The sequence below is a fragment of the Salmo salar genome, chromosome 11, assembly GCF_965601325.2.
Source record: "Salmo salar chromosome 11, fSalSal1, whole genome shotgun sequence".
Classification (NCBI taxonomy): domain Eukaryota; kingdom Metazoa; phylum Chordata; class Actinopteri; order Salmoniformes; family Salmonidae; genus Salmo; species Salmo salar.
Window position 1 is genome coordinate 113,694,314 of NC_138301.1, and position 12,542 is coordinate 113,706,855.

Here is a 12,542-nt window from a genome sequence, read left to right on the forward strand (position 1 = left end):
CAGAACCTTGGGAGAAGTGAGTGCTGACAGGGGGAAAGCCAGGGTGCTGTAACCCCAGATGAAGCGGCGACCATAAGTTGGCGAACCCTAGGAAACATTGCTGCTGCACCCTGGACGAAGGCTGAGGCCAATTCACCACCACTCTCACCTTACCGGGATCCATCTGGACACTCCCAGCGGAGATTATGTACTCCAGAAAGGGGATGGTGGCGCGATGGAACTCACTCTTCTCTGCCTTAACAAACATCTGGTTATCTAGGAGGCATTGAAGAACCTTTCGGACGTGGAGCACATGTTTTTGAGGGGAGCGGGAGAAGACGAGGATGTCATCAATGTAGATGGAGACGAACCGGTTCAACATGTCACGGAGAACATCATTTACCAGAGCCTGGAACACAGCTGGGGTGTTGGTGAGGCCAAATGGCATGACCAAGTACTTGTAGTGGCCGCTGGCCATGTTGAAGGCGGTCTTCCACTCATCCCCCTCCCTTATCTGCACCAGATGGTAGGCATTCTGTAGATGCAGCTTGGAAAACACGGTGGCCCCTTGGAGCAGCTCGAAGGCCGAGTTGATGAGTGGTAGCAGGTAGCGGTTCTTCACCGTTATGTCGTTGAGTCTCCGGTAGTTGATGCACGGGCACAGGATCTTGTCCTTCTTCTCCACAAAGAAGAATCCTGCGCTGGCGGGAGAGGACAAAGGACGTATAAATCCTGCAGCTAGGGAGTCCCCAATATAGGTGTCCAAAGCCTTGGTCTCCGGTCCCAACAGCGAGTACAGTCACCCCCGGGGCGGAGTGGTGCTAGGGAAAAGGTCAATCCCGCAGTCATATAGTCGGTGCGGAAGAGAAATGGCCCGAGCCTTGTTGAACACCTCCCGAAGGTCCTGGTTCTCCGCAGTAATGGCGGAGAGGTCCGGGGCACCTTCCAAGTCCCCAAGAAGATGTCCCGGGGCAGGTTGCGCTGACTTCAGACACTGGGTGTGGCAGAACGAACTCCAGCCTATGATGGCACCTGTCGACCAGTTGATGAGGGGATTGTGTCACTTGAACCAGGAGAATCCCAATACCATGGGAATCTGAGGAGACTTGAAGAGCAGGAATTGAATAGTCTCGCTGTGATTCCCTGACACCCGTAGGTTGATGGGAGTGGTAATATGAGTGACCCGGCCTAAAGAGTGCCCGTCAAGCACACTAACATCCATGGGAGTGAAGAGGGGCTGAGTGGGGATGTTCAGCTCGGAAGCCAGGGTAGCGTCCAAAAAACTCTCATCAGCCCCAAAATCAATGAGGACCCAGAGAGATTTAGACAGGCTTCCCCACAGCAGAATGGCAGAAACAGGGGTGCGAGCAAGGGAAGCAGGAAAGTTCTCCATATGGCCCACCAGAGTACTCGCTCCTACCAGTGAGCCTGATCTCTTTAAAGGACAAGAGGACACAAAATGACCAAGAGACCCGCAATACAGGCAACTCTTCATTTTGATTCTGTATTGCCGTTCTGCTGGCAATAGCCCAGCTCTACCTAGTTGCATAGGCTCGAGAAGCGCTGACTCAGCCGTCTTCGGCGACTCTCGGGGAAGTTTTTGGATTGTCGGGGACTTCTGGGATGACTCGGAGGCAAGGTGGAATCCTTGGACGTGCGAGCGAAGTCGAATTTCCTCTCCCTCCGTCGTTCCCTTGGTCGCCCATCGATTCGGATGGTCAAAGCAATGAGGGAATCGAAATCCGTAGGTAACTCGTCCTTGACCTCCTCCGAGATGCTGTGCAGGAACATATCGAACAGTGCTTCCTGGTTCCAAGCACTCTCCGCTGCCAGCGTGCGGAAATCAACTGCATAGTCAGACACACTGCCGGAGTCCTGCCGAAGCTGGATTAGCTTCCGGGCAGCTTCTCTCCCGGAGAACAGGGTGTAACAAAACTTCTTCACCTCTCCCACAAACCCCTCCAGACTAACGCATATGGCCGGCTGCTGTTCCCATACAGCAGTAGTCCAGGTGAGAGCCCTCCCAGACATCAGCGTGATGAGATAGGCTATCTTAGAGCAATCCGAGGAGAAGGAGGAGAGCTGAAGCTCAAAATGAGGGTACACTGAGCTAGAAACGCCCGACAGGTGCTCGACTCTCCATTGAAGCGTTCGGGGGGGGGGGGGGGGTAAACGGGGCTCCCGATGGTGGCTCCATGGGAGGAGATGGCATCGCGCAGCTGGCCCGGGTCTGCTGGGTCGGTCATGGCCAGTTCGTACTATCAGGTTTGAAGGTAAGACCCAGATGCAGACTGTGTCGGAGTAACAATGTTTATTACGGCAACAGGGCAGGCAAACGACAGGTCAAGGCAGGCAAGGGTCGGTAATCCAGAGGTGGGGCAAAGGTACAGGATGGCAGGCAGGCTCAGGGTCAGGGGCAGGCAGAGTGGACAGGCAGGCGGGCTCAGAGATGATACAGGCAAGGGTCAAAACCAGGAGGGCGAGCGAAAAGAGAGACTGGGGAGAAGCAGGAGCTGAGACGAAGAACGCTGGTTGACTTGACAAACAAGATGAACTGGCAACAGACAAACGGAGAACACAGGTATAAATACACAGGGGATAATGGGGAAGATGGGCGATACCTGGAGGGGGTGGAGACAATCACCAAGACAGGTGAAACAGATCAGGGTGTGACAAAATTGTTCTTTTTACTCATCAGTCTACACACAATACCCCATAATGACAAAGCAAAAACAGGTTTTTAGAAATGTTTGCAAATGTATTAAAAATATAAAACGGAAATATGACATTTACATAAGTATTCAGACCCTTTACTCAGTACTTTGTTGAAGCACCTTTGGCAGCAATTAAACCCTCGAGTCTTCTTGGGTATGACGCTACAAGCTTGGCACACCTGTATTTGGGGGGTTTCTCCCATTCCTCTCTGCAGATCTTCTCAAGCTCTGTCATGTTGGATGGGGAGCGTTGCTGCATAGCTATTATCAGGTCTCTCCAGAGATGTTCAATCGGCTTCAAGTCTGGGCTCTGGCTGGGCCACTCAAGGACATTCAGAGACTTGTCCCAAAGCCACTCCTGCGTTGTCTTGGCTGTGTGCTTAAGGTCGTTGTCCTGTTGGAAGGTGAACCTTCGCCCCAATCTGAGGTCCTGAGCGCTCTGGAGCAGGTTTTCATCAAGGATCTCTCTGTACTTTGCTCCGTTCATCTTTGCCTCCATCCTGACTAGTCTCCCAGTCCCTGCAGCTGAAAAACATCCCCACAGCATGATGCTGCCAACACCATGCTTCACCGTCGGGATGGTGCCAGGTTTCCTCCAGACGTGACGCTTAGCATTCAGGCCAACGAGTTCAATCTTGGTTTCATCAGTCCAGAGAATCTTGTTTCCAAACTTCTTCCATTTAAGAATGATGGAGGCCACTGTGCTCTTGGGGACCTTCAATGCTGCATAATTTTTTTGGCAACCTTCCCCAGATCTGTGCCTCGACACAATCCTGTCTCAGAGCTCTACGGACAATTCCTTCGACCTGATAGCTTGGTTTTTGCTCTAACATGCACTGTCAACTGTGGGACCTTATATAGACAGGTGTGTGCCTTTCCAAATCATGTCCAATCAATTGAATTTACCACAGGTGGACTCCAATGAAAACAGGATGCACCTGAGCTCAATTTCGAGTCTCATAGCAAATGGTCTGAATACTTATGTAAATTAGGTGTTTCAGATTTTTATTTTAAATACATTTGGAAAAATCTATGAAAGCCTATTTTGGCTTTTTTATTGTGGGGTATTGTGTGTAGATTGCTGAGAAAAAATTTACATTTAATCCATTTTAGAATAAGGCTGTAACGTAACAAAATGCGGAAAAAGTCAAGTGGTCTGAATACTTTCCGAAGGCACTGTATGTCCTCTGTTTAGGTCATCAAAGCATACCTCTACATTTACCAGTTCTCTTACCCTTTACCCTGCATATATTTCTCCTCTCCTCTTCTGTCCTTTCATCCTCTGCTTTTATACAAGGGATTCAAAGTCAACAGAGGAGTCTTTTCATTGTGTGGAGAGGAGAGGAAAGCAGAGGGGGGAAAGTGAAGAGAAGGAAGTGTGTAGACTGGCCTTCCTCTCAATCTCTCCCAGCGGTAAAGAGACATGTCTCTCTGTCTCTTTGTGCAACAGGCCTGTAGATAGTACCTGTATAAAAACACTCCTTTTTCTCCATCTCCTGCTCCCTCTCAGGGATCTTTGTCTGTCAGTCTCCCCCTTTCTCTGTCTCTATCTCTCTCTCTTTCTCTCTGCTGTTGATAACTCTCTTTGTCATGACGTGAGCATCGGTGCATCTGTCAGGTGGTGAGGTCGCTCAGTGAGCCACTCTGTCTCTGTGGAAATGGACTGGAGGGACAGGAAGATGTCAGACACATTGACAGGAGGGTTAGAATAAATGATGGAGGGAGAGAGAGTGAGAGAAAGGGATGAAATAAAGGGGGGAGTGGTAATATAATATAATAATATACGTGCGTGGTTAATGACAAGGGTTGAGGAGGTGCGGGGAGCAAGGTGGAAGGGAGGGAGGGAGGGAGGGAGTAGTGACAGCAGGGTTAGATTAAGTGATGGAGAGTGACAGGACTTTATTCAGGTTTTTATCTCTCTGGGCCAGGTGCCTGAGGCCGAAACTGAGGGAGGAGGAGAGAAGGAGGAGATGAGTGGAGGGAAGGGGAGGAGGAAGGGAGATGCGGACGAGTAGGCAGGGAGAGAGGGAGACTTGGGAGCGAGGGAGGAGGAGAGGAGTAGAGGGGAGGAGGGAGAGAAAGATGGAGGATGTACACTCTCCTTCACACACTTATATTGGCTCACAGACCCTCAGCATTCAAAGTATATGTGTGTTTTTTGCAGAGAGAAGATGCCGTTCCACCACGTCAGGTCTACTCTGCTCTACACTGGAAGTCTCCTGAGCCGGACACTGTCTGAAGGGAGCGAAACCTTCCAACTCACCAGCATCTCCACAGAGGAGCTAGGAGGTCAGTCTGTGTGCGTGCGCGTGTGCGTGTGCGTGTGTGTGTGTGCTTGCGTGTTTATGTGTATGTATGTGTGTTACTGCGTGTGTTGCCAATTTATTAAAATAAAAAACAGAAATACCTTATTTACATAAGTATTCAGACCCTTTGCTATGAGACTCGAAATTGAGTCCACCTGTGGTAAATTCAATTGATTGGACATGATTATGAAAGGCACACACCTGTCTATATAAGGAACCACAGTTGACAGTGCATCTCAGAGAAAAAAAACAAGCCATGAGGTCGAAGGAATTGTCCGTAGAGCTCTGGGAAGGGATTGTGTCGAGGCACAGATCTGGGGAAGGGTGACAAAAAATGTCTGCAGCATTGAAGGTCACCAAGAGCACAGTGGCCTCCATCATTCTTAAATGGAAGAAGTTTGGAAACAAGATTCTCTGGACTGATGAAACCAACTCTTTGGCCTGAATGCCAAGCGTCACGTCTGGAGGAAACCTGGCACCATCCCTACAGTGAAGCATGGTGTTGGCAGCATCATGCTGTGTTTTTTTTTCAGCTGCAGGGACTGAGAGACTAGTCAGGATCGAGGGAAAGATGAACGGAGCAAAGTACATTGAGATCCTTGATGAAAACCTGCTCCAGAGCTCTCAGGACCTCAGATTGGGGCGAAGGTTCACCTTCCAACATAACAATCTTACGTTCTCCCCTCGAGTGTAGCTCGTCTGAGGAGGAGACGTAAATGCCTGGGCCTAAACACACAAGGTAAACCAGATGAAAGGGGAGGAAATGTGGGGTGTAATGAGCGAAAATAACCAGACCACAACCAGAACTCAATGTTAGCCCTCAGGGGATGTTTAGTAAAGTAATTAAACAAACAATATAAAACACCCATAAAGAATCAGCAAGAAAACTAAAAAACAACCACAACCAGGGAAGGTAAGAGAAGGGAATGTTTGGGATCGGGGTCCAAGTAATGAAAATAAACAAAAGGTCCCTCCTCTTCTACCTAATCCTTCCTAACACACTCTACACCCTAACCCACTGTCCTACCTGGTACCTAATCCTTCCTAACACACTCTAAACCCTAACCCACTGTCCTACCTGGTACCTAATCCTTCCTAACACACTCTAAACCCTAACCCACTGTCCTACCTGGTACCTAATCCTTCCTAACACACTCTAAACCCTAACCCACTGTCCTACCTGGTACCTAATCCTTCCTAACACACTCTACACCCTAACCCACTGTCCTACCTGGTACCTAATCCTTCCTAACACACTCTAAACCCTAACCCACTGTCCTACCTGGTACCTAATCCTTCCTAACACACTCTAAACCCTAACCCACTGTCCTACCTGGTTCCAAGAAAATACAAGGGTGACACCCGCCCAGCTAACCTAGTGTATAAAACAATGGGTTATCTACGTGGGAATGTACACCCATGGGCAGATCTACCTTTTCCCTTCTCCAGGACCTAGGTAGGGTGGAGTACCTCAAGAGGACAGGCTGAAACACAAACAAAGATAAATTAAAACAACAAATCATCAACTAGCCAAAAAACAAGTGTCCCCTCTCTCTCTCCCTCTCTCCTCTTCTGGGTTCACACGGCAAACAGTTATCCTCTTCTCAATCAGCTACAGCTGCCAGGACTCCGGACCGAAGCCACGCCCACCATCGTCAGCCGCAACTCGGTACACCTGTAATGCCTAGAACACAAACACACTAACATGGGAAAATGGGGAGCAAGAAAAACGTGTCACACGTAACAAACAACAACCCTAAGCACACAGCCAAGACAACGCAGGAGTGGCTTCGGAACAAGTCTCTGAATGTCCTTGAGGGGCCCAGCCAGAGCCCGGAATTTAACCTGATCGAACATCTCTGGAGAGACCTGAAAATAGCTATGCAGCGATGCTCCCCATCGAACATGATAGAGCTTGAGAGGATCTGCAGAGAAGAATGGGAGAAGCTCCCCAAATACAGGTGTGCCAAGCTTGTAGCGTCATAATCAAGAAGACTCAAGGCTGTAATCGCTGCCAAAGGTGCTTCAACAAAGTACTGACTAAAGGGTCTGAATACTTATGTAAATGTGATATTACATATTTTTTTTATACACTGCTCAAAAAAATAAAGGGAACACTTAAACAACACATCCTAGATCTGAATTAAAGAAATAATCTTATTAAATACTTTTTTCTTTACATAGTTGAATGTGCTGACAACAAAATCACACAAAAATAATCAATGGAAATCCAATTTACCAACCCATGGAGGTCTGGATTTGGAGTCACACTCAAAATTAAAGTGGAAAACCACACTACAGGCTGATCCAACTTTGATGTAATGTCCTTAAAACAAGTCAAAATGAGTCTCAGTAGTGTGTGTGGCCTCCACGTGCCTGTATGACCTCCCTACAACGCCTGGGCATGCTCCTGATGAGGTGGCGGATGGTCTCCTGAGGGATCTCCTCCCAGACCTGGACTAAAGCATCCGCCAAGTCCTGGACAGTCTGTGGTGCAACGTGGCGTTGGTGGATGGAGCGAGACATGATGTCCCAGATGTGCTCAATTGGATTCAGGTCTGGGGAACGGGCGGGCCAGTCCATAGCATCAATGCCTTCCTCTTGCAGGAACTACTGACACACTCCAGCCACATGAGGTCTAGCATTGTCTTGCATTAGGAGGAACCCAGGGCCACCCGCCCCAGCATATGGTCTCACAAGGGGTCTGAGGATCTCATCTCGGTACCTAATGGCAGTCAGGCTACCTCTGGCGAGCACATGGAGGGCTGTGCGGCCCCCCAAAGAAATGCCACCCCACACCATGACTGACCCACCGCCAAACCGGTCATGCTGGAGGATGTTGCAGGCAGCAGAACGTTCTCCACGGCGTCTCCAGACTCTGTCACGTCTGTCACATGTGCTCAGTGTGAACCTGCTTTCATCTGTGAAGAGCACAGGGCGCCAGTGGCGAATTTGCCAATCTTGGTGTTCTCTGGCAAATGCCAAACGTCCTGCACGGTGTTGGGCTGTAAGCACAACCCCCACCTGTGGACGTCGGGCCCTCATACCACCCTTATGGAGTCTGTTTCTGACCGTTTGAGCAGACACATGCATATTTGTGGCCTGCTGGAGGTCATTTTGCAGGGCTCTGGCAGTGCTTCTCCTGCTCCTCCTTGCACAAAGGCGGAGGTAGCGGTCCTGCTGCTGGGTTGTTGCCCTCCTACGGCCTCCTCCACGTCTCCTGATGTACTGGCCTGTATCCTGGTTGCGCCTCCATGCTCTGGACACTACACTGACAGACACAGCAAACCTTCTTGCCACAGCTCGCATTGATGTGCCATCCTGGAAGAGCTGCACTACCTGAGCCACTTGTGTGGGTTTTAGACTCCGTCTCATGCTACCACTAGAGTGAAAGCACCGCCAGCATTCAAAAGTGACCAAAACATCAGCCAGGAAGCATAAGAACTGAGAAGTGGTCTGTGGTCTCCACCTGCAGAACCACTCCTTTATTGGGGGTGTCTTGCTAATTGCCTATAATTTCCACCTGTTGTCTATTCCATTTGCACAACAGCATGTGAAATTTATTGTCAATCAGTGTTGCTTCCTAAGTGGACAGTTTGATTTCACAGAAGTGTGATTGACTTGGAGTTACATTGTGTTGTTTAAGTGTTTCCTTTATTTTTTTGAGCAGTATATACATTTGAAAACATTTCTAATAACCTGTTTCTGCTTTGTCATTATGGGGTATTGTGTGTAGATTAATGAGGGGAAAAAAACATTTAATCAATTTTAGAATAAGGCTGTAACGTAACAAAATGTGGAAAAAGTCAAGGGGTATGAATTATTTCCGAATGCACAGTATAAGCAAATGGGAGCCTTTGATGTGGAGAACAAAGCGATCCCATTGGGTGTTGGAGATGAATGGATCCTGATAATCCCGCCCATCAAGGGATTCAGTTCAGAAAGCTATTTTCCAATCGACCTGTCTGTGAACGATAGTGTGTACCACCTTAGTGTTCATAGTACAACAGTTACATAACAGTGGTTGTACTTTAGTCTGGATTTGTTGCCATCAATCAGTTGTGGTTTTCTCAGTGAGGGAGGATGGATATTCTGATGTACTAATGTACAGTACTGATGTACTGTTGTCAAATCAAATAAATAACATGTTATTGGCGAAATGCTTGTGTTCCTAGCTCCAACAGTGCAGTAGTATCTACAATTCACAATACACACACATCTAAAAGTAAAAAAATTGAATTAAGAAATATATAAATGTTAGATCGAGCAATGTTGGAGTGGCATTGACTAAAATACTGTAGAATAGAATACAGTATATACATATGAGATGAGTAAAGCAGTATGTAAATATAATTTAAACATTATTAAAGAGTCTAGTGTTCCATTATTAAAGTGGCCAGTGATTTCATGTCTATGTATATAGGGCAGCAGCCTCTAAGGTGCAGGGTTACGTAACCAGTTCGAACCCGGCTGGTGATGGCTGTTTAACAGTCTGATGGCCTTAAGATAGAAGCAGTTTTTCAGTCTCTCGGTCCCATCTTTGATGCACCTGTACTGACCTCGCCTCCTGGATGATAGCGGGGAGAACAGGCCGTGGCTCGGGTGGTTATCAAATATTTATATATTTCTTAATTCCATTCTTTTACTTTTAGATTTGTGTTTATTGTTGTGAATCGTTTTTAGATATGACTGCACTGTTGGAGCTAGGAACACGAGCATTTCGCTACACCCGCACTAAATCTGCTAAATACTGTATGTGTATGTGACCAATAGAATTTGATTTGATTTGATTTGAACAATGGTGAACATCTTGAAGCAAGTGGGGAAAGCAGACTGGGATAGGGAGAGATTGAATATGTCCGTAAACACTCCAGCCAGCTGGTCTGCGCATGCTCTGAGGACGTGGCTAGGGATGCCATCTGGTCCGGCAGCGAGGGTTAACACGTTTAAATGTCTTACTTACGTCAGCCAAGGAGTAGGAGAGGCCACAGTCCTTGGTAGCTGGCCGCGTCGGTGCCACTGTGTTATCCGCAAATTGGACGAAAAAGGTGTTCAGCTTGTCCGGAAGAAAAATGTACTGATGCACTGATGTTCTGGTGTAGTGATGTACTGTTGTACTGTTGTACTGTTGTACTGTTGTACTCATGTACTGTTGTACTGATGTACTGTTGTACTGTTGTACTGTTGTAGTGATGTATTGCTGTACTGATGTACTGTTGTACTGATGTTCTGGTGTACTCATGTACTGTTGTAGTGATGTACTGTTGTACTCATATACTGTTGTACAGATGTAGTGATGTACTGATGTACTGTTGTACTCATATACTGTTGTACTGATGTACTGATGTACTCATGTACTGTTGTAGTGATGTACTGATGTACTGTTGTACTCATATACTGTTGTACTGATGTACTGATGTTCTGGTGTAGTGATGTACTGATGTACTGTTGTACTCTTGTACTCATGTACTGTTGTAGTGATGTACTGCTGTACTGATGTACTGTTGTACTGATGCACTGTTGTACTAATGTAGTGATGTACTGTTGTACTGTTGTACTCATGTACTGTTGTAGTGATGTACTGATGTACTATTGTACTCATATACTGTTGTACAGATGTAGTGATGTACTGATGTACTGTTGTACTCATATACTGTTGTACTGATGTACTGATGTACTGATGTTTATGAAGATTGAAGGTTCTATCACAGTGTGAGCCACACACACACACACACACACACACACACACACACACACACACACACACACACACACACACACACACACACACACACACACACACACACAGACACACACACACACACACACACACACACACACACACACACACACACACACACACACACAGCAGTAATACATGTGACGGCTCATTCAGACATACAGCAGAGAATGTCTCTTCTGTATGGTGCTGCATACTGATAAATCATTTTGTTTTAGATGAAAGAGAGACACTGTCAATCCCATTCCCTTTGTTTGTAGCGAGAGAGAGAGAGAGGGAAAGAGAGAGAGAGAGAGAGAGAGAGAGAGAGAGAGAGAGAGAGAGAAGCTCTGGGGTTGTTTTCTGCTGAAATGGGAGGTTTACAGGCTTAGATGGGTGTTGTGACTTAACTCAAACACTCAGAGAACTGACAGAGCAAAGACAGGCGGGAGAGACACATCTAAGACTGGATTAGTACACTGACACAGAGGAGAGGAGACACGGGTGGAGAGAGTGGAGGGAAGAAGAGAGAGAGAGAGAGAGAGAGAGAGAGAGAGAGAGAGAGAAGGATTTGTCAGTCAGAGAATAACTAACAGAGAGAAGTCAACAGAAGTGGGGCTCTGTGAGTCTGTAAACCAGGGCTTTGAAGACTCATTGATAAAGATAAGAAATATGGATGGGGGGAAGCTTATGTGACTTTTTGTAGAGCAAAACTTTTTGTGGAAGGTACTTTACTGCGTACAGACCCCCGCTCACTCAACGTCATTGAGCTATATCGAGTTTCCTTGTACAGTGCATTCGGAAAGTATTCAGACCCATTGACTTTTTTCACATTTTGTAAAAAAAAAATCTTATTCTAAAATGAGTCAATAGTTTTTTCCCCACATCAATCTACATACAATACTCCATGATGACAAAGTAAAAACTGTTTTTCAGAAGAAAAAAATTAAATAAGAGATTTAATAAGGCTGATTTTTAATGGAAAATCTACATAGGCGTACAGAGGCCCATTATCATTAACCATCACTCCTGTGTTCCAATGGCACGTAGTGTTAGCTAATCCAATGATGGAGGCCACTGTGCTCTTGGGGACCTTTAAGGCTGCAGACATTTTTTGGTACCCTTCTCCAGATCTGTGCCACGACACAGTCCTGTCTCTGAGCTCTATGGACAATTCCTTCAACCTCATGGCTTGGTTTTTGCTCTGACATGCACTGTCAACTGTGGGACCTTATACAGACAGGTGTGTACCTTTCCAAATCATATCCAATCAATTGAATTTACCACAGGTGGACTCCAATCAAGTTGTAGAAACATCTCAAGGATACTCAATGGAAACAGGATGCACCTCAGCTCAATTTTTAATCTCATAGCAAAGGGTCTGAATACTTTTGTAAATCAGGTATTTCAGTTATTTATTTAGAATACATTTGCACAAGTTTCAATTTTTTTTCACGTATTTTCATTATGGGTATTATGTGTAGATTGATGAGGGAAAAAATATATGTAATCTATTTTAGAATAAGGCTGTAACGTAACAGAATGTGGAAAAAGTCTAGGGGTCTGACTACTTTCCCGTATGCACTGTAGGCCTATTTGGCGGGAAAACTGTGACGCGAGCTATCGCCTATTGCATGTTTCTGTTTCTTTTACTAAAGAATGTTATACAATGTTTTGTCTGTTTGCTGCTTTCATTAAATCATGTGTCTGTTCTTTTAGGTTATGACATCAAATATATATCTTCATATGGGCAAACTTATATTTTGTAGCAAAGGCATGATACCCTTAATGTTTTGTTCTTTCTCTGTAACGCTACTAGCCACC

The 12,542-nt window shown here is 46.4% G+C and overlaps 1 protein-coding gene across 1 annotated transcript in view; it reads left to right on the forward strand.

The window, feature by feature from the left end:
* The first annotated feature begins 4,835 nt into the window (after nucleotides 1-4,835).
* Nucleotides 4,836-12,542, forward strand: part of LOC106563653 (calcium-binding protein 8) — a 50,440-nt gene continuing 42,733 nt past the window's right edge. The window contains exon 1 of the mRNA XM_014129419.3: nucleotides 4,836-4,982. Coding sequence (XP_013984894.2) covers nucleotides 4,841-4,982 — 142 coding nt within the window. The 5' untranslated portion in view covers nucleotides 4,836-4,840. The remainder of the gene's footprint in view (nucleotides 4,983-12,542) is intronic.